Here is a 27,611-nt window from a genome sequence, read left to right as displayed (position 1 = left end):
TAAGTTCACCACAAGACACCACTGTGCTGTAGTGCCTGTATAGTGCCAGTATATACTATCTGATTTTAGTTGAGGATCACTACAACAACACCTTTTCCGATCCTGTATAGTCTAACAGAGCATCTTTCAGAGCATCTGTGAGAACATGTAAAGTCAATACAAAAAAAGGCATTTTTAGTTTAGGGTTATTTCTCAACTCGTATACAATACACAGATTTTTGGTTTAGTTTTTTCTTGTGTCGCATAAGGGACTACAACTTGCTTTTCCTTATGCAACCATGTGTTGTAGAATGGCAGTAAATAAACCTTAAACCTTATCCCGAAAATAACAATATATGATATACCCAGGTTTTTTTTTTTTTTTTTTTGCAAAAAGCAGATGATTTTTGATCATGCACGACAAAACAAAACATTCAAGAATTACAGTAAATCTTCCTTGCAATACCATGGATATACGCTCGGTCAGGCATGCCAAACACTTAAATATGCACTTCAATTCAATCTGAAATTAGAAGAAGCGCTTTCAAGCCGGAGAGCGGAGTTCACTTTGCGGCGAAAACAACATGCTTTCCTCCAGGAAATGCTTGTTCGTTCCTCGGGAATGTCTTAATCCAAACCACAATCTTTTTTCCAAACTTAACTAGTCGTTTGGGTGACTAAACTTCACTGTCATCACCGCACTACAGCGTCCTGGAGCTCTGTAGCGCCTAAATACAACCAGCAACTGACGTTTAGATTTTATTGTTCTATCTCATATATATATATATATATATATATATATATATATACTGTTCACGTTACAGCGCTTTGCTTTGTTCAGAATTCTTCTATTTTAGGTATATAATGGTCTATTGGTGAAGTAGCATTGATCACTTTGAGGAGGGGGGGGGTCTACACCGGTGGAAAAAAAATTTCATGGGATATGTAGACCAGAAAGGGGGAAATCCCACGCATCCCCTCCGGCAAATCCAACCTGGATGTACCTAAACCTGTAAATAAAGGCACAGAAAAATGAGAATTACAGTTAAACTATAGAAGATTCATAATTTAAGACATTTTGCTTTCTTTATTAGTTAAATCTACACAATTAGACAATGGATTAGCACAACAAACAGCTGTGTGGGGGTTACATCTAATAGGACACGTTGCTGTCAGTGTTTTAACCCTTCACAGAACACTGAGACGACTTGAGAAATCACAGGTTGTCAGTGACATTTCTCTCTCTTTTTGCAGGATAACCTCTTTGAATGGCACTTCTCCGTACGTGGGCCCCCAGATTCCGATTTCGACGGCGGGGTTTACCACGGCAGGATCGTGCTTCCCCCAGAGTACCCAATGAAGCCCCCTAGCATCATCCTCCTCACGGTAAGACGCCGGCAAAGGCTACATTTATATCACATCTGATTATTCTCCCGCTGATGCGGAACAGGAAGACGCCAAATCAGATGATCAAAGAGTGGAAAATGGACAGCTTGTCATTTAACCCTCAGCCATTTGTGGTTACATCACACGTAGTGACAGTTGTCAGGTCAAAGCCCGGGCTGTCATCACAATGTCAGAGAGAATTGCACTGGTTTTGTGATAATATGAGACTCTCTTATTATATTCAGACAGCTGTATGACGCCTGTACTAATGACGGGCTGATAAAAGCGTACCTTTTAATTCTTTCGACAGACACTTTTTCATTATGTTCCAGCTCCTTTTGCTCCTCCTTTGTTTATTTTTCAGTTTGCATTTATTGTTTGAAAACTCTTACTTTTGCAGAAAAGCAGCATGCATTTCCCCGTTCCACAATCTCAACTGTGTCAAACTTCCATGTCTGTCTGCTTGTCATAAACTTTGAGAATGTATGTTCTGTTGATTTATCTCCACCACACACACACACACACACACACACACCCACACACCCACACACCCACACCACTCACCTCCACCTTCTTTTTATTGCCTTCCCTCCTAGCCGAATGGAAGATTTGAAGTTGGAAAGAAAATTTGTTTGAGCATCTCTGGCCACCATCCGGAGACCTGGCAGCCCTCTTGGAGCAGTAAGTTTCCTCAAAGTTTTTCACATGCCCTGAGTTTCTCTTATTAGTTTTCCAAATACATGTCACTGTTTTAGTGTAGTCTGGAAAAAGTCTTAAAGTGGACATATTATGCTTTTCCGTTTTCTGTCATATCTACAATTTTAAAATGTGTGATTTTCAAATAATGAGGTAAATGTATTTCAGAGAATTTTTTTTTTACTCTCGGCCAAGTGTTACGCAACCTTAAGCCGGCCTTCTATGATTGGTCATCTGCTCAGAGTAGGCAGGACTGGAGTGTTTTTTTTTTTAAATTATTAAACATTGTCGCGTGTAGCTACATGCTAACGGCAGTAAAATGTCATCTTGGCTGCCAGTGGTGTTAAATTCTCCCCAATTCCTGGTCACATTGTTCCTGAAACATTTTCTGTTTATGTAGTTTTTGCTTTAAAAGCCTTTATCTGCAAATTGAAAGCCTATCTGCAGGCCCCACTCTCTGACATTTTCAGGTAGTAGAAGTATCACACAACTCAGAGTTGAAGGTGCTGTGGTCTTAGGTTGGAATGAAAACCTCAAGTCTTAAAGCTAGTTTTATGGTTGCCGCATTGTTCCGTGCGCGCGGTGCGCACGCCATAAAATGACGTCACCACAGCTGTCGTTTCCAGCCGGTGTTTAACATACTACTGTTGCCAGGCAGCGAATTTACAAATCCTACTATGGCCACACCAAGACCCACCCTTCAATTCAATTCAATTTTATTTATAATATCAATTCATAACAAGCGTTATCTCAAGACACTTTGCAGCTAGAATAGTTCTAAACCCCACTCTATAATTTAAAAAGACCCAACAATACCAGTAATTTCCCCTAAGAGCAAGCATTCAGTGTGACAGTGGCAAGGAAAAACTCCCTCTCAGGAAGAAACCTTGGACAGACCCAGGCTCTTGGTAGGCGGTGTCTGGCGGTCCCGGTTGGGGGTGTGATGAACAGTGGATGAACATGGATCAGTGACTAGAAATAGTAGTTGTAGTAGTTCATGGCGTAGCAGGGCACAGCAGGGTGTCACAGGATGTAGCATCAATAGCATTTATTGGCCAGGCGTCCATGCTTACATAACCCCATTTGTACAGGTCCTATCCCCTGACCAATCGGCTATCCTAACCTTAACCACTCTAGGTCAAAAGCCTAACCCCAACCAATCGAGCTGTTTTGTAGGGCGGGTCTTGGCGTGGCCATAGTAGGATTCGTAAATTCGCTGCCAGGCAACCTGCTTTGCTTTACTTCGGCTCTCTTCTTCTCCACTACTTCTTGCTTAGCCACAGATTATTTTGTTTGTACGCCCTCTGGTGTTTCAGAGAATACGGCAACGAACAATGCGTTGAGCATAAACGTCTCTGTGCATGCTTGTAGCATGCGCGCCATTTACAGTGGCCCACGCAGGCCTCTTTATCTCAAATGACAGTCCAAAGCTTTTGCACAACATGGACCAGCTAAAATCTTCCAATTCTGTCGATAAGTTATAAATGTGTAAAGAAAAACCAAAACGCAGATTCGCTTTTGATTTTAGGGTTCAATATTTTTGGGAGATTTATTTGGATTTAGCCTCATATCCTTAGCATTGCCGGCCACTGCAAAATAACCAGTATTTATTAAGTACTTAAAAGTGAACCTTTTCATTAGAAGAAGAATGCATATTTTCATACCCGCAGGGTAAAAACTGATCATTTATTTCTACTGAACTCATTTTAGTTCTCTGCTGGCGATCTGCCCATTTGCTGAGTTCTGCTTACATGTTATTTCTTAGCATTTAATCAGGGGGAACTCAGTGGGGGACAGTGCATCTTCCTCAAAGCATTTTTCCCTACTAGTTCCCGCTCATGAAAAAAGGTAATAACGGGTCAATAATAAAATAAAATCAAAGACAAAAGTTACTCTAAACCTCTTTTTACCAACATACTGCAAGTTACATGGCTGGCCACGCCTTAGACATTTGACTTCCCTTGCTGGATTTTTAAAGCGTTAAATGTGCCTCATTCTTTTTGGAATGACACCAGAAAGCCTGGCTACATAATTGATTTCTGCACTTCACAGCCAGGCCACCTCTAGTGATTCCATGGTTACGCTTACCTCTGTTGGATGCTGTTTTAGTTCATATGCTACGCCTACATATTTGATAAAATGTCCTAAGTAATTCAAACATTCTCTTTGATATCACTCTGGAGAAGTTTTCATGTTTTACATAATCCTATTTCTTTAGATCTATATTATATCTTTAGATGTGTGTGTGTGTGTGTGTGTGTGTGTGTGTGTGTATATATATATACAGTGGTGTGAAAAAGTGTTTGCCCCCTTCCTCATTTCCTGTTCCTTTGCATATGTGTCATATATATGTTTGGAACATCAAACCAATTTAAACAAAAGTATATATATATAAATACAAATAATTTATAAATGAAGGTGTTTATTATAAAGGAGAAAAAAAAATAAACCATATATATATATTGCCCCCTTGTTAAAACATACTATAACTGTGGTTGTCCACACCTATGAGTTCAATTTCTCTATATGTATGATTATTGCCACACCTGTTCACAATCAAGGCATCAAAATAGGAGCTGCTTGACACAGTAAGGTCCACCAGAAGATCCTTAAAAGCTATCATGCCGAGACCCAAAGAAATTCAGGAACAATTGAAAGAAAGTAATTGAGATCTATCAGTCTGGAAAGGGTTATAAAGATTTCCAAAGCTTTGGGAATCCAGCTCCACAGTGAGAGCCATTTCCACAAATTGGAACAGTGGTGAACCTTCCCAGGAGTTAGTTAAATTACCCCAAATGAGACTCATCAAGAGGTCACAAAAGAAGTGCAGGCCTCAAGTTTCATGCCTCCAATCAGGAAAAAGACTTGGCCTGCATGGCAGAGTTCAAGGAGAAAACCACTGCTGAGCAAAAGAACATCAAAGTATCTTTCTCCAGAACACATCTTGATGATCCCCAAGACTTTTGGGACAACATTCTGTGGACCGAAGAGACAAAAGTGGAACTCTTTGGAAGGTGTGTGTCCAAATATATCTGGCGTAGAAGGAACACTGCATTTCATAAAAAGAACATTATACCAACTGTAAAATATGGTGGTGGCAGTGTGATGGTCTGGGGCTGTTTTGCTGCTTCAGGACCTGGAAGACTTGCCGTGATAAAAGGAACTATGAATTCTGCTGTCTACCAAGAGATCCTGAAGGAGAATGTCCGACCATCTGTTCGTGTACTCAAGCTGAAAAACTTGGGTTCTAATAGGACAATGATCCTAAACACACCAGCAAGTCCAAAGAAAAACAAAATGAAGACTTTGGAGTGGCAAAAAGTCCTGACCTGAATCCTATTGAGATGTTGTGGTATGACCTTAAAATTCATGCTCAAACCCTCTAATGTAACTGAATTAGGACAATTCTGCAAAGATGAGTGGGCCAAAATTCCTCCAGGACGCTGTAAAAGCCTCATTGCACGTTATTGCAAGTTGTTGCTGCTAAGGGTGGCCCAACCAGTTATTAGGTTTAGGGGGCAATCACTTTTTCACACAGGGCCATGATGGTTTGGATTTTTTTCTCCTTTAATGGTAAACACCTTCATTTACAAATTGCATTTTGTGTTTACTTGTGTTGTCCTTGACTATTGTTTAAATTGGTTTGATGTTCAGAAACACTTAAGTGTGACAAACATGCAAAGGAACAGGAAATGAGGACCACTGTATATATATATATATATATATATATATATATATGATGTGTGTATATATACCTATGTATATATATATATATGTATATGTATATGTAAACTGTTATCAAAGTAAAATGAGCTGCTGCTTCTTCTTCTTGTATTCAGACTTAACTTCGTCGATGCAAATGACTAACTTACTGCTCTACTTTGATTTTTTTTTTTTGTTAGTTAATTCAAATGAGACTGAGTGAAGTCTAATTTATGTAAAGGGTTTTCATGTCAGGCCGCACTGCAAATACATAGTATCTTGACGAGGCTTTCAGCTACGGGAAGATAGCTACGGTTTGGTGGTGAAGATGCTATAGTGGTATAAGGTATCAGTAGCCTATCGTGAAAGAATTGGTAAAGTTAGCCATGAAATACAATAATGAAAAAGAATGAATTCAAATGCTCCATAATTCATTTCAAATGCTTCCATATTATGTCCAATTTGGCTTTGTAACAGTTTGAGAGACCCAACGTGCCCTCATATGGAATCTAATAAGGTCATTCCAACATGTTTATTAAGTTATACACCATAATGGAGAAATGATGAGCTGTTACAACTAAAAGGTGGTCATGGTGATGACTGCTACAGTATGAATGAGTGCTCTTAAATGGACATTAGAATCATAAATAGGACATCGGTGTTTCCTTTAGGATTTTTTTAGAAGTGGGGGCAGGTCTGTCCGAACAACAAACCCGCCCCCCCTGTTTGTTTAATAGTCGACCTGGAAGAAAGCGAACGTTTTGACAATAAACTACATCAACACAACAGTATGTGGAGTTAAATTGGATGGGCCCAATAACCTCTGAATAGTTCTACTTGTTGTTAAATTGCAGTGTGAGCGGCAGCCAATAAAATAAATGCTGCATTTCAGCAAAGAAAGTGTCGCCTCTTGTGTTATTTGTTTTCAATGATATGTTATAAAATAACATTCAAAATGATCAACTAACAAAATGATGCAGTGTGGGCCTTATCACAAAAAACACAACAAATATTAGTGTGCATGTAATGTTGTCCGTTTCTATGGGTAGTCTACAGTATAGTTACTGTATTGTAATAAAATCCAATATGGATAACTTTAGTAGGCTTATCTTTTTCAACGACAGTCAGATAAAATGGGCTTCCAGAGTATGTATTTAGTATATTGGATAGACTGGAGCACAGACAAAACACAGCCAGTCATAATATAGACCCAAACAAACCCTTGACCCTGACCATATTGTAAAATGTGTCCTGTGCCAGCTGGAGAATGTGTACACATGGTACACACATGGTGGGTGTCCTCAAATAGGCCAGGGTAAATCCCGGCTTACGCTCAGAAAACAAAGCATCCTTCCCACTTACGTAACACGGTCACTGAACATGACGACAGGTGCGCCCTGTCGTGTAATTTAACCTTCCCTGTTTTACCCAGGAATGTTGAACGTGCTCTGATTTTAATGTTTCTCATCCTCTCTTTGTTTTTTTTCTCCTCTTGTCCGTTTCTCTTCCAGTCCGAACCGCCCTAATAGCTATAATCGGATTCATGCCAACAAAAGGAGAGGGGGCGATAGGATCTCTTGATTATACTCCAGAAGAGAGGAAGGCCCTTGCCAAAAAGTAAGATTTTGGTGGATGAAAATCACTCCAATGTTTACTCTGTGCAGAGCATGTGTTGTGTGTGCACTGCTATGGATAGAGAATGATAATGAGGTGAGTGGTGAGGAAGAGTGTGCATCGTAAAGATTATATGATCTTGCATGCCGGATTAGCAACACACCGGTAAAGGATATGGTCAGTACTGACATTACATGCATGATTTTCAGCCCGGGCTGTATTGGTGTTTACGTGACTAATGTGAACAAGAATCTTTAAAAATGTATCCACTGCAATAACGCTGTAACCGGCAGCCGCAAACCGGGATGCAATGCATTCAAATGGGGCAAATGTGCTTTGTCTATTTCTTTCACTAAAAGTACTGTTTTTGCCACGGACACGCTCAGACTGTTATTCTATGTGACCACATTATGGAAATCCCTACAGAGATAGACCTTTTTGTTAAAGCGTAAGATCCTTTGGTAACATTTTACTTGAAGGTATCTACATAAGAGTGACATGACACTGTCATGAACACATGACCCCTAACCCTAACCCTAACATAACTTGTCATGACAAAAACCGAATGACACTTACTAAAAGAAGCGTTATGTCATGAATGTTTATGACTGGTTTATAAAGTTTATGACACGGTCATGACAGTGTCATGTCACTCTTATGTAGATACCTTCAGGTAAAGTGTAACCAATCTTTTTTTGTTTACCCAGAAACAGCTTTGAAATCGCTATTGCCAAACCCACCAGACTCCATTTAAATAAACAATACTTTTAGCGTCTATAGAGCCAGCATATTTCCACACGTAAATGGGTAAATTTAAGTGTTTATTTCAACCAAACCAGAGTGGTGATTGTTGGAACAGTGGAAAGACGAACCAAGACGGCTTTTCATGGTTTTATTTTGTTTCGGTGAACTTTGAATGAAGTGTGTTTTTATGATGATAATATTACTGTATATTTAAATGGGTTTGGTGGGTTTGGCAATGGCTATTTCGGGGTTTTTCATGTTAAACAGAAACAATCTTACTCTTTAAATACAGGGTTGGCCTCTGTAAGGATCCTTTCTATAACGTTGTCAGACACTTAGAACAATAATCTGAGCCGGTTGGTGGCAAAACGAGCACTTTTTGTGGACGTAAATTAAAGGTACGCAAAAGCTTTTTAAACGAACGATATGTAATTTTCTGGGGGATTGCTGTAACGTTACTCAACACCGCTGAGAGACTTACTTCGTGGCTGGGGCTGGCTGAGATACTCTGCGGCCGAGGCTACGTCTACATCCATGGGATAACTTTTACGTCCGATGGCTGGAGGGTGTTGCTACCGGAATTCTCCCTACCTTCACCTTTTTTTAAACTTAATTAAGTCGTTTTGGTGTCGAAACTTAACCGTTGTTTCCGCAGTCAACTTAGCTGTAAAGAAGACCGCTAAAGAGGGGAGAATTTCAGCACAACACCGCGGCCAGCCAGACTCGGACTTGGTTGTTTCCCCCGACGAATCATTAAAACCTTCTGTTACTGCTGTTAGCATCGCTATCACCCGGCGCTGGAGTTTGTGCTGGCTGGGTTCGGATCGCTGTAAGTTAACGATAGTGGCTGGCTGCTGGCTAACTGTAGATATGTCATGTCCCCGGGGCTGTTGTCGGCTCTCGTCCCGACTGAAGTCCCTTAGCGGCGGGAGCGAGGCAGATAAACCAGGGTGGGATAGCTGGCTAAATTAGCAGTAGATTAGTTGTCCATCTATACAGCTGGCGAACGTAATCATGGGTTAGAAAACAACTATACTTAAAATAACTTGATGAGCGTGTTGAACGATGTTGTAACCTTATAACGTTCCCCACCAAGCATTAGCATGCGCTACCTGTCAACGTAGCACATAACATTAAGCTGGATTGATGGATATTGAAATTAATTTAAAAATAAGGTCTCTGCTGTATTAATGTGTTGTAAGTGCCATGTAGTCAATGACAAAATGATGCCGTGTGGCAGAAAGCAAGCTGTATTACGGTTACTGAGTATTATTCTTTCTGTGACATTGTAGGATTTACAATTACTCTCGAACGTATCATCTGGGTTCCCGTGTTAAGTTAGAGGAACTAGAGGGGTCAAAGGTTTTATGACGCCACTGACAGGCGACTAAATGAAATGTCCCGTGTCGTTAAAAGAAACTAACAGATTTCTCTGGGTTTGAACGTTGTTGGAAACATTTGGGATAGTGTAAGTAGACAACTCAACAAAAAATGTATAACATAGTTATTGTCGATTTTAGACCTTTTTAATGCAGTAATGTTACATATTGTACCTTTAACTTAACATCATAGCTTGTTTCGCTGCTGCCGACTGCAGCGGTCTAGCTAAATAGTGTACCAATTTCAAAGATTGTTGTTCCACTCAGTCACTTCGAGACAAAAACGTAGGAAAATAGGATCCAGGAATAAAAACTAAAAAACCAGGTCACCCTTTAACACAGCAAACTCCATATGAGCATTTAATGTAATCAACACATGAGCCTCGGTGGACATGCCTCCCACTAAAAAGTCCCTAGTCACAAAAGGAAAGGAATGTGCCCAAGCCAGTCCTAGTATTACAAATTCATGACAAATTCATTATCACAAAAATACCCGGCCTCTGGAGGGAGCATGAGTGGGCACGTTGCTCTTCATTTCACACCACATTTCCCTCCGAGGGAAACCACACAAAGCCAGAGAAGGAGAGGATCCAGCTAAAGTCGCTCTTCTAATAGCAGATGAGACGGGGGTCTTGATCAGCCGGCTGTTTCATTAGCACATAGAGATGAGATAGATGCACTTTGCTATAAATACATGGCTGCTCCATCTCCCTGATGGAAAAAAAAAAGTTCTTTTAGTTTTTTTACTCTGTGTAAGGCTGAGGCAGCACTCTTTTTGGGTTTCTCATCTATGTTTCCATGCCCATGGTGATTGTAGAGCTGTCAGTCAGAAAAGGGCATCTGCACAGCAGGATATTTTTTGTCAAATGTTTTTCAGAGTTTGTGACTGACAAGTAAACTGCAGAAGATGATGGCTAGCTTGTTATGTGACAAACCAAACACAGGGTCCTGTAGAAGCCTGGGAAGTCTCAGAATTTAAAATGAAAAATGTCAATCATTTTTGACACCCGAGTGAACATTTCATATACAGGACACATGCTGACAGCATATATTGTGATAATAGTTATTACAGTGTAGGGATACAGTGGCCTGCCTGATTGTCAAGTTCTTTTCTGGGGCAAAGTTGTCAAAGTAATTGCCAAATAAACCCTTCATTTATCCCGGTAAGAATAGTGCTACACTTGTTTTGTACTGCAGATAACTGGTGACAGGCCTTGCAGAAGAATATGGCTCCCCTTCTGTTTAGTGATGTAACCCGGATTGCTTCAAATCCTCAGATCCATCCCACAGGGCAGTGCGCATGCAGTATTTGACACTACTGTTTCTTAATGCAACTCGTATAACTCAGAGTTTCACTTAGTGCATGTCTACCTGAAAATGCTGTCAAGCTGGAGTTGTGATAACACAATGGGCCATAACTGTTGTTACCAAACTGGAGCTTGTCCAAAGTTAGGCATTTTGTGTAAAATCTAACAGTGTGTCTCAATTCATATACTTCTGCGAGTACTAGGGGTGTGACGAGACGCTTACTCCACGAGACGAGACACATCACGAGATTGGGTTCACGAGAACGAGACGAGACGAGATTTTAAATTTTTTTTTAAAGAAATCCTCAATGAATATATGAATGGAAAATAGTTTTTTTATTCAACTGAAAAATCACAAAATGCAAAACAATTTGTGTGCATTTTGAAATCAACTATTAATGATGAATGTTATTTAACATCCTGCGACTTGACGAGATCGGATCTCCAAGCTATTTTACTTTACTACTCACCCCCACTTTAGTACCTGCTCTGAAGAGCACTCTACTCATTACATCCCTTTTTTTGCTTTCTTTATTTGATAATTATTTTTTATTAATGTTATTACGGTTATTGTTTGAAAAACCTCCCAGAGAGACGGTTTGCTTGTCACTGCTTATTTAACTTCTCCGTGAACCATCACCTTATCGTGGTGGAGAGGTTTGTGTGTCTCTGTGAACCTGAGGGCTGTGTTGTCTGGAGCTTTGTGCTCCTGGTAGGGTCTCCCAAGGCAAAGTGGTCTCAGGTGAGGGGCCAGACAAAGAATGGTTCAAAAACCCGAATGCAAAAGCTAAGCAGAGATGGAGTGACCCTGCCCGGAGGAAGCCCGGGGACCCGTCTGGAGCCAGGCCCAGACGGCGGGCTCGTCGGCGAGCGCCTGGTGGCCGGGTTTGCCACGGAGCCCGCCGGGCACAGCCCGAACAAGCTACGTGGCAACTCCTCTCCATCCCATGGGCCCACCACCTGTGGGAGGAACCGTTGGGGTCGGGTGCGATGCCACATGGGTGGCAGTGAAGGTCAGGGGCCTCGACGGACCAGACCCGGGCGGCAGACGCTGGCTCTGGGGGCGTGGGAACGTCACCTCTCTGTGGGGGAAGGAGCCGGAACTGGTGCGGGAGGTGGAGCGCTACCGGTTAGATCTGGTGGGGCTTACCTCTACGCACAGTCTTGGTTCTGGAACCATACTCCTGGATAGGGGTTGGACTCTTTTCTTCTCCGGAGTTGCCCAGGGTGTGAGGTGCCGGGCGGGTGTGGGGATACTCACAAGCCCCGGCTGAGCGCCGCTGTGTTGGAGTTTACCCCGTGGACGAGAGGGTCGCCTCCCCACGCCTGCGGGTTGTGGGGGAAAACTCTGACTGTTGTTTGTGCATATGCACCAAACAGGAGTTCGGAGTATTCGGCCTTCTTGGAGACCTTGACTGGAGTCCTGCATGGGGCTCCAGTGGGGACTCCATTGTTCTGCTGGGGGACTTCAACGCACACGGGGCAATGATGGAGACACCTGGAGAGGCGTGATTGGGAGGAACGGCCTCCCTGATCTAAACCAGAGTGGGTGTTTGTTGTTGGACTTCTGTGCCAGTCATGGATTGTCTATAACGAACGCCATGTTCGAACATAGGGATGCTCATAAGTGTACCTGGTACCAGAGCACCCTAGGCAAGGTCAATGATCGATTTCATAATCGTTTCATCTGATCTGAGGCCGTATGTTTTGGACACTCGGGTGAAGAGAGGGGCAGAGCTGTCAACCGATCACCATCTGGTGATGAGTTGGGTCAGAGGGTGGGGGAAGACTCTGGACAGACCTGGTAAGCCCAAACGTGTAGTGCGGGTAAATTGGGAACGTCTGGAGGAGGCCCCTGTCCAACAGACTTTCAACTCACACCTCCGGGCGGAGCTTTTCGTGCATCCCTGTGGAGGCTGGGGGCATTGAACCCGAGTGGACAATGTTCAAAGTTTCCATTGCTGAAGCTGCGGCGATGAGCTGTGGTCTTAGGGTCTTAGGTGCCTCAAGGGGCGGTAACCCACGAACACCGTGGTGGACACCGGTGGTCAGGGAAGCCGTCCGACTGAAGAAGGAGTCTTTCCGGGATATGTTATCCCGGAGGACTCCGGAGGCAGTTGCAGGGTACCGAAGGGCCCGGCGGGCTGCAGCCTCTGCCGTGAAAGAGGCAAAGCAGTGGGTGTGGGAGAAGTTTGGAGAAGACATGGAGAAGGACTTTCGGTCGGCACCAAAGTGCTTCTGGAAAACTGTTCGCCACCTCAGGAGGGGGAAGGGGAACCATCCAAGCTGTGTACAGTAAGGATGGGACACTGTTGACCTCAACTGAGGAGGTAATAGGGGCGGTGGAAGGAGCACTTTGAGGAACTCCTGAATCCGACTAATACGCCCTCTATGTTAGAGGCAGAGCTGGAGGATAATGGGGATTGTCGCCGATTTCCCAGGCGGAAGTCACTGATGTAGTCAAACAACTACACAGTGGCAAAGCCCGGGGATTGATGAGATCCGTCCAGAAATGCTCAAGGCTCTGGGTGTGGAGGGGCTGTCCTGGTTGACACGCCTTTTCAACATTGCGTGGAAGTCTGGGACGGTGCCAAAGGAGTGGCAGACTGGGGTGGTGGTTCCCCTTTTTAAAAAGGGGACCAGAGGGTGTGTGCCAATTATAGGGGTATCACACTTCTCAGCCTCCCTGGTAAAGTCTACTCCAAGGTGCTGGAAAGGAGGGTTCGGCCGATAGTCGAACCTCGGGTGGAGGAGGAACAATGCGGATTCCGTCCTGGTCGTGGAACAACGGACCAGCTCTTCACTCTCGCAAGGATCCTGGAGGGAGCCTGGGAGTATGCCCAACCGGTCTACATATGTTTTGTGGATTTGGAGAAGGCGTATGACCGGGTCCCCCGGGAGATACTGTGGGAGGTGCTGCGGGAGTATGGGGTGAGGGGGTCTTCTCAGGGCCATCCAATCTCTGTACAACCAAAGCGAGAGCTGTGTCCGGGTTCTCGGTAGTAAGTCGGACTCGTTTCAGGTGAGGGTTGGCCTCCGCCAGGGCTGCGCTTTGTCACCAATCCTGTTTGTAGTATTTATGGACAGGATATCGAGGCGTAGTCGGGTGGGGAGGGGTTGCAGTTTGGTGGGCTGGGGATCTCATCGCTGCTCTTTGCAGATGATGTGGTCCTGATGGCATCATCGGCCTGCGACCTTCAGCACTCACTGGATCGGTTCGCAACCAAGTGTGAAGCGGTTGGGATGAGGATCAGCACCTCTAAATCTGAGGCCATGGTTCTCAGCAGGAAACCGATGGAATGCCTTCTCCAGGTAGGGAATGAGTCCTTACCCCAAGTGAAGGAGTTCAAGTACCTTGGGGTTGTGTTCGCGAGTGAGGGACAATGGAGCGGGAGATTGGTCGGAGAATCGGGCGCAGCGGGTGCGGTATTGCATTCAATCTATCGCACCGTTGTGACGAAAAGAGAGCTTAGCCAGAAGGCAAAGCTCTCGATCTACCGGGTCAGTTTTCGCCCTACCCTCACCTATGGTCATGAAGGCTGGGTCATGACCGAAAGAACGAGATCCAGGGTACAAGCGGCTGAAATGGGTTTCCTCAGGAGGGTGGCTGGCGTCTCCCTTAGAGATAGGGTGAGAAGCTCAGTCATCCGTGAGGAGCTCGGAGTAGAGCCGCTGCTCCTTTGCGTCGAAAGGAGCCAGTTGAGGTTGTTCGGGCATCTGGTAAGGATGCCCCCTGGGCGCCTCCCTAGGGAGGTGTTCCAGGCACGTCCGGCTGGGAGGAGGCCTCGGGGAAGACCCAGGACTAGGTGGAGGGATTATATCTCCAACCTGGCCTGGGAACGCCGGGATCCCCCAGTCGGAGCTGGTTAATGTTGCTCGGGAAAGGGAAGTTTGGGGTCCCCTGCTGGAACTGCTCCCCCCGCGACCCGACACCGGATAAGCGGACGAAGATGGATGGAAGATGGATGGTTATTTAACTTTTTTTTACTATTTTAATGAATCATATGCAGTAAAGGACGTGCAAATACTGCAAAATGTTTTGTATAAACTCTACCAACTGGCTTCTGCCTTGTACAATTTCACATGAGAAATCTAACTCCTTTCCACAAATCGAACATAAAAAAATAAACAGTATGTGTAAATAAAATAAATGTGTAAATAACAGAAAAACTTTAAATGCAAACAGTAAGTGTATCAATAACCAAAGTACTGCTCTCTCAAAACTACAAGTGCAAACAGAAACAATTTTTTTCTATAAGATAAACTACGCAGAACAGTCTAAGATATGGTCATGTTCTTTTTCAAGAATATAAGCATGTCGACTATTTCTGGCAGCAGTTGAGACCTTTGGGCAGTAACTATGTCTCTCCTGCAGTAGAAAAAACACACTCACTTGGAACTGAGGTAGCAGGGATGGAAAGGTATGCTTTGGCAAGTGGAGACAGCAAAGGATATTTAAATCCGACATTTTCCACCACAGAAAATGGCCTCATATCAGCTGCAATGAAAACGCGTATGTCCCTCGTTATTGCCGTGGCTCTTGCACGGCAATTATTTGCAGAGATGCAAAGGCTTTTAGACTTGTTTGCCCTTTTAATGTTTTCGTTGCGGGTGCAGTAGTTAGTAGAGAGCTGTGGTGGTGCTGTAAGTGTTTTTGCATAGTGCTCGTGTTAGCCGCGGTATACGGCATTTTTTTCTTACAATGTTTACATATTGTGTTCGTCTTGTCTGTCACTCTTTTGCCGTTTATTATTTCCGCAGGAAAACCAAAATGTTTGCACACAAATGATTTAAAAGTTGCAGGGGGATCTTCAATAGTAATTTCACGCTCCATCACGCTGACATCACATCGCCTCACGAGACAACTTTTCACCTCGACGAGAAATCTCGTCACGTTTTAATCACACCCTTAGCGAGTACACTTATACATGTAGTGCACTGTGTACGCTATGTACTCACTTGTGTAGTGCGTAAATTTTGACAGGGTAGGGTATTTTCCATGCACTTACTGGAAATTACTCTTCTTCTTCTGTTTAATGGCAAATTGCAGCCGGGCGGTATGTTTTCGCCACCAGTTGGCGTCGACCCGGCTTTTTTTCTACCTAACTGACAGCAGTATAGTGGTACTACTAAAAAGAAGAAGCATAAATTACATTTGTATAGTTTGTGTTTCGCCGTTTCAATAGTAACCACTGCAACTTCCTCGCCCACCCAATTCACAAGTTTGAAAATACGTTGGTGGTCCCGTAGCATCCGCTCCGTAGCAAATATGGTGAATGTTGAGAGCGATCAGTGTCCAGCATTTCACACTCAACATTTTTGATGGCTTTGAGTGCAGCATCCTTGTACTCGTAGTGCACTGCAGTTGGCCAAACTTTGTCAGTGTGAACACGCTATGTACTCAAAATAGCAAGTGTAAGTACAGAAGTGCGCAATTTCAGACACAGCATGTTATCAAGTAAAAGTTAGCCACTTTTAGTCAGCAAAATCACTGTAGTTATTTTTTTTTTAAACTAGAATAATCGAATCCTTAAAGATGAATGCCTTTTAAATTAAACTGAAAGAAGCGGCAGTGTTTCCATTTCAGCTCAGCATGAGGCTACATCCACACTAATACGTTTTTGTTTTAAAAAAACCTTGCGTCGACACTATTCCGGTGTTTCCGAGCCCCTTAAACACAGACATTTGGAAACACTGCTGACCCTGCGTACTTTTGAAAACTCCGGGGTTGTGTTGTAGTCTGGACAGGCAGAAACGGAGACCTTTTGAAAGCAAGCAACACTTCCATCTCTTTGTTTGTCCAATCAAGTTAATCCCTGGTCTTTTCGGCCTTGTTTTTCTTTCTTTAGAGTATTTTTTGTATTTTCAATTTGTACTACTGAGAAGTAGTTAAACCAAAAACACCACTGCCCAACACTGCTTGCAATAGTTAGAATTAATGCTGTGGCGCAGGCGGCACAGGTTGCTGATGTAGGCTACGTTTAAATTTTCCAGAGTGTGTGATAATGACAAATGTCAATTCTGCTTTGTCTGATTGTCATCTCAAACATGCTGCTGTCCTCTCAGTATGCATCTGAGATTTTACAAACCAAATCTCCAGTTTTGACTTTTTTTTTCTTAAAGGTGCAATATCTAATATTGTATGTAATACTGGCAGCTAGCGGTTAAAATAGTTACTGCACTACCAATTCAAAATACTGGAGAGTCGTTTCCCCCGCCCCCTCCTGCCCAGACTCGAAGTTCATGGAGGTTGCCAGGCTGAGACCGCAGCATTCACAACAACGTTGCTAGACGCTTTTCTCACATAGCCAGACATTACTCCACAGCACAGCGGAGTAGCTAACGTTAGATGCTAGTCTCACATAGCCAGACATTACTCCACAGCACAGCGGAGTAGCTAACGGTAGATGCTGGCTATATTGACATAAAAGCCAGTGCTCACGCGGAGCTCTGTAACCAACTGACAGACACACTTTTTCGGCTTAAAATTACAGTATGAACTGCTAAAAACACACACAACCTCACTGTCCTCTCCAAACGCCAGTCAGGCACACTTCCTCAGCTTAGAATTACAATACGGAACGTTAAAAATACTACTACCTTGCCGACGGAACACACTTCATTGGCTTAGAATTACGGCAACAATCGCTAAACACACTGCAAACTCACAGTCCTCTCTTTCCGATTTACAGCCCCCCTCTCGTGGTTTAAAATAACTCACGGTTGTCGGCTCCAGCCGCTGAAGAGGCTACATGCTGTAAACAGCCATGGGTTGCTTGCCTGGTCCTCCCTGTAACGTTAACAGTTAGCAGGGTTAGCATGGCGGCGTTAGCCAGGACCAGTCGGGATCACTTTACTGGCTATGTCTCAATTGTTTTTGCGAGTAACCAACTCGGGTACTCTAGCTATATAATTCAATGTGAGTACACAAATGTTGAAATGACAAAAAATGCCTGTCCCTAGTAGCTGTGATAAATTAGCCTGAAGCTAATGCTTACCTGTTCAGGAGAAAATAAGCCAACTCTGCGTCATTTTGGGATCCAAGCTGTCTTCATCTTTCAAATACATCTCCAATATTTACCAGGGGGTTGTTACGTCTCTGGTCACGCAACTGTTAGAAACATGCTGTTTTCTTTTTTTTTATGTTATGTAGAATCTATCTCCGTTGATCCTGTTCGTTTGTTTGCTGCTTTCATGGCTGTACTACCGTTACGGCTGTAGCGCGCTGGGTTTACGTTTTTACAGGTATATCTGGCAACCCGGCCTGGCTGTCAAACTGAGCCGTTGATAACAACACACAGATCAAAACATAAACATAAATTCCGTCACGGAATGTAAATTTCAAAAAGAAAAAATACTGACATAAGCATTGTTGTCAGAAAAGATAGTATTTCAGTTTAACATGATTCCTTAATATCTGATGAGGTATTGGTGTCATTTTTGGATTTATTACAGTACAAATATTACATATTGGACCTTTAAAGCTTAGATGTGTTCATGATGATTAGCACTCATGACTAAAAGAATTCAAACAGTCATTCATGTGCGCAACCATCAACCAACCACGGAATATCTGCTTTTGGAGACATAGATTCCCTGTTTAAGCTGTCATAGTCCACTGACAAGATGACTGGAGGTGTAAGAGAACATTTACCATGCCTTGCAAAATGTCTAATGTCTTAAAAGCCCAGCTTCTTCCCCAGCTACATCTTAACTTCACTTGAATAGAATCCAATTTCAGTTTGGCTCCAGAGGAAGACACTGATTTGGATCATTTATTACCATAATGTATCCAAATGTATCCATGCCACCTTTAGCCTGAGGAGTGCCACAGTGATGATGTGGTGTTCCTCAGAGCATGATTCATCCATCCTCTTCACAGCTGTAACATCAGCCCATTAGCTGATGCAAGGGACGATTAGCTTTTTCTAAGTCAAATCCACAGACACTTCTTTAATGTGTTGCATTTTTATGTGTGTTTCCACACCACTGCGCTATGCAGCTGTGTTGATCCTTCTTTTAGCAATATTGCACTGAACCCCACTGTCAAGAATGACATGAGAGCGTAAAAGTGCACACAGCTGTCTGAACCCTTAGCAGGGACCTGGCATGTAGATGTGCCACAGGTGGTGAGGTTAAATAACAAACCTGTCAGATGAGGATACACTGTGAGGCAGCCAACAATACAAACAGACAGCCAGTGCCATAAACACAGCTTTTGAAGCTGGTTTTCCTGCCAGTTTTTTGACAGGATTCATACACAGCCCTGTAAGGTATGGGCAGCTTAACCTAAAAATCTTTAAAGCTTCATAATCAAGATGCCAAATAACCATTGGCTGAGCACCTAGATGACGGTACATTTTTCTAAATCAATACCACCCACTGCACTGGCTGCTAACTTTGTGAAATGTAACTTAAATGCTTGACTAATTCAGAGTTCTTTGTCTGGTTTCTCTTTCTTTGTTCGTGTTGACCACAACACACTCTGACCATCAGGAAATCTGAAATTTGGCTCTGTATCAAACACACTGTTGATTGGCTGCCTGCTACACTTCTCCAAAAATAATTCTCTGTGTGTTTGTTCATGTTTAAATTGCCACAGTGAGAACATTTTGGGCAGTCATCCTCTCTTCATAGAGCGTTTGATGGGGTAATTCAGGTCTAATTTGCGTAGTTTTAGCCATTTTAACTGTAATTAAAAACATTGTACTCACTTGGACAGGACCCCTTGGCGTAATTTTTTCTAACCCTCTGGGTCAGGTCCCCTTTGCTTCATTTTTTCAACGCTTTGCGTACTCCTTTGGCGCCACTTTTCAACGTGCTTGGTCAGGACCCCTTGCCGTCAAATTTTGACGCTCTGAGTCTGGTATAATTTTTAAAGGGGTGATAGAATGCAAAACCAATTTTACCCTGTCATAGTTGAATAACGACAGTTCGGTGGGTAAATAGGACATACATAGAAGCTCAAAGTCCCACTGACACCCCTTTACTATGAAAATCTCATATTTTGAAACTGCCGCTAAAAACGGGCAAATCTCAACAAAGCTGGTTGCTTACGCAAGCATCTCAAAATCCGGAACCTTAAGAGAACAGTCACGCCCCAACATTTACATAGGCTACACAACTGACTTGAGATCAAGTATTCAGGATTCAGCCTTCTGAATCTAGCTAGGTCACACAGATCTCTGCTATTCCATTACAAAATTCACTTCTGAAACTTTTTTATGCGAGAAATCAACAATGTAAAGCTCAAATATGGGCCGTTTTACGAAAATGGATGGCTAATTGCAAATTTTGTCCGACTGTGTGTCGGAGTTCAGCGCCAGTGCTGCCTGTGTTGTTGCCTCGCCGCCTGTCCTGCCTTCCTTTACACACCCTGGCCTGCTCTGAGCTCAATTGAGCTCCGTTACGGCTTGCAGCCCACAGCACTCCATACCCGCGCAAAGTCACCGGTTTTTGGCAAATGGACTACTAAACGCCGGTGCTCTGACAGAGCTCCAGGGCCTGCAGCTCCCCTCTTCCTGCTAGTTAATTGCCCGTTGTGTGTGTGTGTGTGTGTGTGTGTGTGTGTGTGTGTGTGTGTGTGTGTGTGTGTGTGTGTGTGTGTGTGTGTGTGTGTGTGTGTGTGTGTGTGTGTGTGTGTGTGTGTGTGTGTGTGTGTGAGTAAGAGCGCGGTCAGCGAGCTTGTTGCACCAGCAATCTGTTACCACAGGTTCCAGTTAATCTTTTAATGTGTGTAATTATAATGTGTTGAGTTATTTAAACAAACGATTGGGGAAATAAACGCCGCTTGTCCGCAAGTCTCATTGATAGAGCCTGCGGCTGGATGTAGCTCTATCAATGAGAGCTACAGTAGCTCCTCCTAGAATTCCTCTGCAATTCACAAATATTCATTAACTTGAAATCGGACACCGTTGTTAGCTTTATAAGACATTTAGGGAGATGTTGTATAAGTGGCGTGACGAAATTCAAACTGTAAATATACATACATTATGCGGTTAATGAAGCTAACTATCCCTGATTTGTAGCTAGCTACACATAGCTAGGATTGAAGGGACAGTCATAGCTAACGAAACCCCCACTGTTCACAGAAATTCATTAACTTGAAATCGGACACCGTTAGCTTTATAAGACCTTTAAGGATATATTGTATAAGTGGCGTGATGAAATTCAAACTATAAATATACACACATTATGCGGTAAATTAAGCTAACTATCCCTGATTTGTAGCTAGCTACACATAGCTAGGATTGAAGGGACAGTCATAGCTAACGAAACCCCCACTGTTCACAGAAATTCATTAACTTGAAATCGGACACCGTTAGCTTTATAAGACCTTTAAGGATATATTGTATAAGTGGCGTGAAAAAATTCAAACTGTAAATATAGCTAGTTATGCTGACAGCCAGCCAAGATTAACTGGAACTGTTGTAAGAGATTGCTGGTGTAACAAGCTCGCTGACCGCGCTATCACTCTCACACACGGGCCATTTAGCTAGCAGGAAGAGCGGAGCTGCAGGCCCTGGAGCTCTGTCAGAGCACCAGCGTTTGGTCCATTAACTCCAAAACGGTGACTTTGCGCGGGTATGGAGTGCTGTGGGCTGCCAGGCGTGACAGAGCTCCAGCTACCTCACAGCAGGCCGGGGTCTGTGGAGGAAGGCAGGCCATGCAGCGAGGCAGCAACACAGGCAGCACCGGCAGCTGAACTCCGACACACAGTCTTACCAAATTTGCAATAAGCCATCAATTTTCGTAAAACGTACCATATTTGAGCTTTATATAGTTGATTTCTCGCTTAAAAAAGTCTCAGAAGTGAGTGGGGTTACAAAATGTACATTTAAGTGACACGTTGAACAACAACGGGACACAAACCCCTCCCGGGTGAAAGTCCTGTGTTGTTTGACCCATCTACCCCCCTAACCTGCCTCCTTACGCAGATTTTAGATTTTTAATACTAATCGCTGTCGCGCTTCATACTATGTCATCTTGCAGTGCCGTGGTCGAGCTGCTGCTCTGCCTGGTGCGTTCCATACAGACGCTAAAGGGTGCTTTTTGTGTCGGTATCTGACACTGAGAGCCATTGACCAAGCGTCGGTAATCGACGAGTTGGAAGTGAGAACGGGTTGCTGTGTCAGCATTGGACTGGCTACACATTTTTATTAGGGGTGTGATGAGACAGCCAGCTCACGAGACGAGAGACGAGATTGGGTTCATGAGAACGAGATTTTAACACTATTTAAAAGAAAACTTAAATCATGAAAGTCTTATTCAATCGAAAGTCGCAAAATGAAAAATTAGCACTGTGAAAAGTTTTGCCACAAACTCAAATGGCTTCACTCCTGTATCACTAACCTATTTAGACCTAATAACTGCAGTGTCCCTCTCTCCTGCCTACAACCTATTAATAAAAGAAATATTCATTTCTTACACTGCACTGTAACTTTTATTCTTGTATTTGGTGTGTGTGTGTTTGTGAAGCTGAGCCCCGCTCTCTGTGAAACATGCAGAGAGGACAGGACTTACGCGCTCTCAGGTACCGAAATTTGGCACCGAGTGATTCAACGTGAATTGGTCCTATTCTAGGATAGGGGAAAAAAATAACACAACTACAATCGCACTAAGCTCTGGATGCAGCAATGGTGTCCTTGCAAAATAGATAGCGGAGATATAGCAGCCCCTACCACAGCTTCTTTGTCAACAGAAAATGATGTCTGTGGGACGGATTCATCAGTCACTACAACTTGGTTTGGTCAACAACAAGAATTGCCCAACATGAACACTGATCCAGGCTAATTAATAGGGTCAAACAAAATGTCAATGAAAAGACAGGCTAACTGTTAAAGTGTTACCCAATCTGACTATGGGCCATGCTTACACTCACTGAGAATTGGGTAATGCGCACTCCGCTGAACGTGTATTGTGGCAAGCAAAAAACCGTAAGCAACAGCCTCACACCTGTAAACCAACCGTCGTGCCCAGATGAATATGCAGCTTGTTTGGTTAGCCGTAATATTGCCCTAAAAATAGATTCTTATACGGTTAGCTACAATAGCGAATTAAGAGGACTAATTTCTGTGTTTCCATTCAGTTGGACTCCGAAACAAGCGTTGAAATTATTTGTAAAAAAACATAGTTTATGTAAAATGCTCTGCTTTCCCAGATGTATGCTGTTTTGCTGAAGTTGCGTTTCCCAAATATCTAAAATTGAGGTTTGGAGAGAATAGGTAGCATGGCCACTAGACAGAGTCGACACATTATTGACAATAAGACAAAGGTTGAAGAATTGCAGGATTTTCTTTAAAGCATGTAGCCGCGACATTATGTATTTAAGATAAGGTGTTGCGGCAAATGCATTACATCAGTGTTGCTTCGTAATCATGACATGTATTTCAAACCTAATTGCACTTCAGTATGAATTACAAGCATGAGCCACCGTATAATTGCATACAGGTAGTGTGACATATCAGTAAAAATGTAATTATTCTACACGCTAGTTGGTAAAAAAGTTAATTTTTCAGTTAACTTGGCAGGTAAACCTGATATACTGTGACAAGTGAGCCAGAACATCAATGTTGGGCCTGTTCATAATTAACAGGTAATTTATTTAGTCACTGAACCACTGCCATTGTACTCACAGTAATTTATTTTTCATTTATGACGCAGGCTGTTCACTTATGGAGTTGAGGGACCTGCTTATTCATCAAATGGCCTAATACTGTCACACATACTGTTTTTTTATTTTTTTTAAATGAAGGTCTCTGAATCTTGGAAATTAATAGTGTAAGCATTGGTCAAGGTGTGGAGGGGAACACATGGAGGCCAGAGTAACAAACATTTGGTTGATTAAAGTCGTCATTTCATTAAGAATGAATGATGACAGTTTGCATACTGAAATTACCAGAAATAAGTCATTTTAGTGTGCTCACAGAATGCGTCTTGGTAGCCAAATGCTTACAGAGCATCTTTTGTTGCATGTTAAAAAGCGGTGCCCATTATAGACTATAACTGTAAAGAATAAAGTCTTTAATGGAAACAAGTGGATGTTGGTTTTGGTAATGCAACCTTTTTCACTTGTATTTTCCTCCAACTCCCAGAAACTATTTGTACTACTGTGGGTTGATGGGACGAATAACGACATAGGACATGGGACGTATAGGATTTTCTTCTTTTTAATGTGGAGCTATGTTGACCATGTTGGAATTTAATAAATGTTTAATATAAGCCCATATGCTTGCTTTGTTTCTTTGAAGGACACTTTCACAGACAAGAAATGCAGTGAAAGAATCGTGATCTTAATTCTTACAAAGAATCCTGCAGCCCTATGTTATACCTCTCTCTCTCTCTCTCTCTGCCTATTTCCAGTCTGCCTTTTCACTGTCAACTATTACATAAAATGTGAAAATGTCTAGAAAATCGTACTTGCCCACTAACAAGTAGGCCACAGAGGCCTGGGCTACACAACTTGGCAACACCAGGACAACAGATCTATTGTGCCAACAGGATGGAATAAATAATGGACCTGCAGAAAGTAAACTAGTGTGTCTGCCTAGTGGGCAACCTACTCTCTAGGCCAAGGGTTAGCACTGTGACATGTAGAATGAGAGGTGCTCTTGGCAGCAGGATGACCTCACCGTGTACCACCTGTTATCCGGCAGGTCCCAGGACTTCTGCTGTGAGGCGTGTGGCTGCTCCATGCGATCTGCCCTCCTGGCTCTGACCCCCAACAGCAACCCCAGCGCAGAGGACCACAAGGCTAAAGAGCTGGCCCAGCAAATCAACTTCAAGGTACAAACTAGCTGTAACGGGAACCCTGTTTGATGTTAGGGCTGGTCAATGAACCATTATGAATCTCATACCCGTTTAAATGTACTCATATTACAATTGTCAATGAATTGTCTAAATGCAGTATGATTTAAGTGAGAATAAACAGTTGTCATACTCACACTTTTACTCACTTAAAAGTTAATTCTTTGGAAACAGTTAAAATTAATTATCCACCACAAGGTCCATTTAGTAGCTGTTCTGGGGATTTCGATCATATGATGATCACATCTTCATCAGCAGATGGAGTTTGCCCAGATGTAATGGAAGTATAAATGTTCATATTTGCCCTTTTTTTCTGAGCATTCTTAGGACTTCTCATGCATGTTGGCTAAAAAGTCAAGTGTACATTTTTGGAAACAGCAGTTAATAAAATAATTTCACCGCGAGGTCCACTCGTGGCTGATCTGCAAAACTTTTACAGAATATAATAAATACTACTTACAATACTGAAATACTGGTTTTATTCTCTAATTGATTAACTTTTCTGATTATGAAGTGAAACATTGAGACTTTCTGCACACGTTTCACATTAAGTCTTCTAACAGCTCAAATGCTATTCTTCTCGTTTCTGTTACACTTTTGATTTGAAACATATGCAGGAAGTGTTGAATTTCAATGACCGTAGCTTGACTTTGATATTACTTTTTAAAACCTGCAACAAAGTAGAAGTGATTGGAAACTATTAGTAAATGAAACTAGTACTTCTGTCAGAAAATGGAAAGTAAGAGCAGCAGTGGTATACTAAATTTACTGTGTGAACTATTATATTACAGGTAATTCCAGATTTGGAATTGAACCAAGCTTTGATTTGTCCATGCTGGCCATGTGCTATTATTTAAGAATTGCCCATTACTTTATTACTAGCTTACTCATCCGAAGTAAGCCACCATGACAGAGAAAATATCATGCAGTGTTTTTGTTAAAAAACAATTCTTGTTTGTTTTTCTTTACAGTTGTTAAAGTATTTGTGACAGTTTATTATGACATACATTTGAGGTTATATTGTCCAGCGCTATGACAGGAGCCAAGGCACAGTGTAGATGACTGCACTTCCCTGTGTGTTAATGCAGGAAGAGTCCAGTTTATCTAGACCGGCAAGTGAGAGCGGAGGTGCAGAAAGCGAGCCTTCCACACTCACCCAGGAAGACGCCTCCACGTCTGCAGGCCAGGAAGCTTCTGAAGAGCCCCGGGCTGAGCAGGTAGGTGTCATACTGCCCCCCTGGGGTTAAACAGGACTGGTGCTGTTGGAACGAGTTCCCAAAGTCGAATATAATTCGATTAGTAAAATAATCAATACTATTTGAATCCTGAAATTACTATTCGAATGTTGGCTAACGTTAGCTAATCTCCCTCTTCTCACCTTGGCCTACCCACATGTGAAAACGAAAGGCTTTTGTCATGTCACATCTGATACGTTAGCGGGGGTGAAAAACACAAGGCATTGTGAGGTCTTAACATCACGGAGCAAGTAACGTTAGTGCAGGGGGAGTGACAGGCTAAGGCTGGAAATCGATGGGAAAAGGATGGGAAAAATGTTTGACATGACTTTAAAATCGACATCCACCGAGCCAAAATGCTTATGTTATCAGTAGTTAGCTCGTTCTTGCTTCCTAACTACGTCACGAGATAGAGGAGCTTAGCTGGGAGCTTCATGGAGACGCACTTTCCCCGATGTTTTTATGTTTAAAAAAAAAAAGGATCTTACTCTTTAACAGAAACGTCGACCTCATTAGGCATCCTGCACACTGCCTGTATGGCATGTGAGTGTCAGCTGCGTGGCGTGTCCGTTTTTATTTTGGATAAATAAATTTAATAAATGAATAAATGACATTTTGATGTTTGAACGTCTCTAGGTTTTTACATAAATGCAGATATAAATGTAATTTAAAAAATAATAAATAATTATCGATTTTTCAAATCTGTCAATACAGAACGAAATATTCTGTAGCCTATTTTGCCGTCAATACTGCCAACGTTGTCTTTGCTGTAATCAAATCGGCATACACTCACCTAAAGGATTATTAGGAACACCTGTTAAATTTCTCGTTAATGCAATTATCTAATCAGCCAATCACATGGCAGCTGCTTTAATGCATTTAGGGGTGTGGTCCTGGTCTAGACCATCTTCTGAACTCCAAACTGAATGTCAGAATGGGAAAGAAAGGGGATCTAAGCAACTTTGAGCGTGGCACGGTTGTTGGTGCCAGACGGGCTGGTCGGAGTATTTCACAATCTGCTCAGTTACTGGGATTTTTACGCACAACCATTTCTAGGGTTTACAAAGAATGGTCTGAAAAAGGAAAAACATCCAGGATGCGGCAGTCCTGCAGGGCGAAAATGCCTCGTTGATGCTAGAGATCAGAGGAGAATGGGCCGACTGATTCAAGCTAATAGAAGATAAACTTTGACCAGTGCCAGTGTGCAGGAGGCCTTCAAAATCCTTTCCATAATGTTGTCAGACACTTGATTAATTAATTAATTAATTAATTAATTGATCTGAGCCGGTCAGGGGCAAAACAAGCACTTTTGTGAAGGTAAATACAAGCTGGACAGTTGCCCTATTAACTTACATTGTAGCTTGTTTTGCCGCTGCCAACTGCAGCGATCTCGCTTAATAACGGACCAATGCCAAAACTTGTTCCCATCAGTCACTTCAGTGTGTCCCACACGCGCCATACAATCAACACCGGCCGCCACATATTGTGTTTTGTTGTTAATATATATATATATATATATATTTTTTTACACTATTTAAAACAGGCAGCGTATTCGTTCAGCTGCATTTTCTTTCCCTGCTCTCTTTTGTCACTCACGCGTTTCACTCTCTCACACACACACACACACACACACACACACACACAAACACACACACACACAGATGCACACACAGCCCCTCCCCTCCGTGCACACTGCGTCTGTCTCCATCAAAACGAGGGAAGGCGGCTGGCGAACACCTTTACACAATCACACATTAAAAAGT

The 27,611-nt window shown here is 42.8% G+C and overlaps 1 protein-coding gene across 1 annotated transcript in view; it reads left to right on the top strand.

The window, feature by feature from the left end:
* ube2j1 (ubiquitin-conjugating enzyme E2, J1) overlaps positions 1–27,611 on the top strand; it is a 57,037-nt gene that overhangs the window by 24,615 nt on the left and 4,811 nt on the right. Inside the window, exons 3-7 of the mRNA XM_028605985.1 lie at positions 1,234–1,365; positions 1,962–2,046; positions 7,275–7,380; positions 24,463–24,592; positions 25,702–25,830. Coding sequence (XP_028461786.1) covers positions 1,234–1,365; positions 1,962–2,046; positions 7,275–7,380; positions 24,463–24,592; positions 25,702–25,830 — 582 coding nt within the window. The remainder of the gene's footprint in view (positions 1–1,233; positions 1,366–1,961; positions 2,047–7,274; positions 7,381–24,462; positions 24,593–25,701; positions 25,831–27,611) is intronic.

This window comes from Perca flavescens, chromosome 18 (assembly GCF_004354835.1).
Source record: "Perca flavescens isolate YP-PL-M2 chromosome 18, PFLA_1.0, whole genome shotgun sequence".
NCBI classification, from domain to species: Eukaryota; Metazoa; Chordata; class Actinopteri; order Perciformes; family Percidae; genus Perca; species Perca flavescens.
This window is presented reverse-complemented; position numbering and strand designations above follow the sequence as displayed.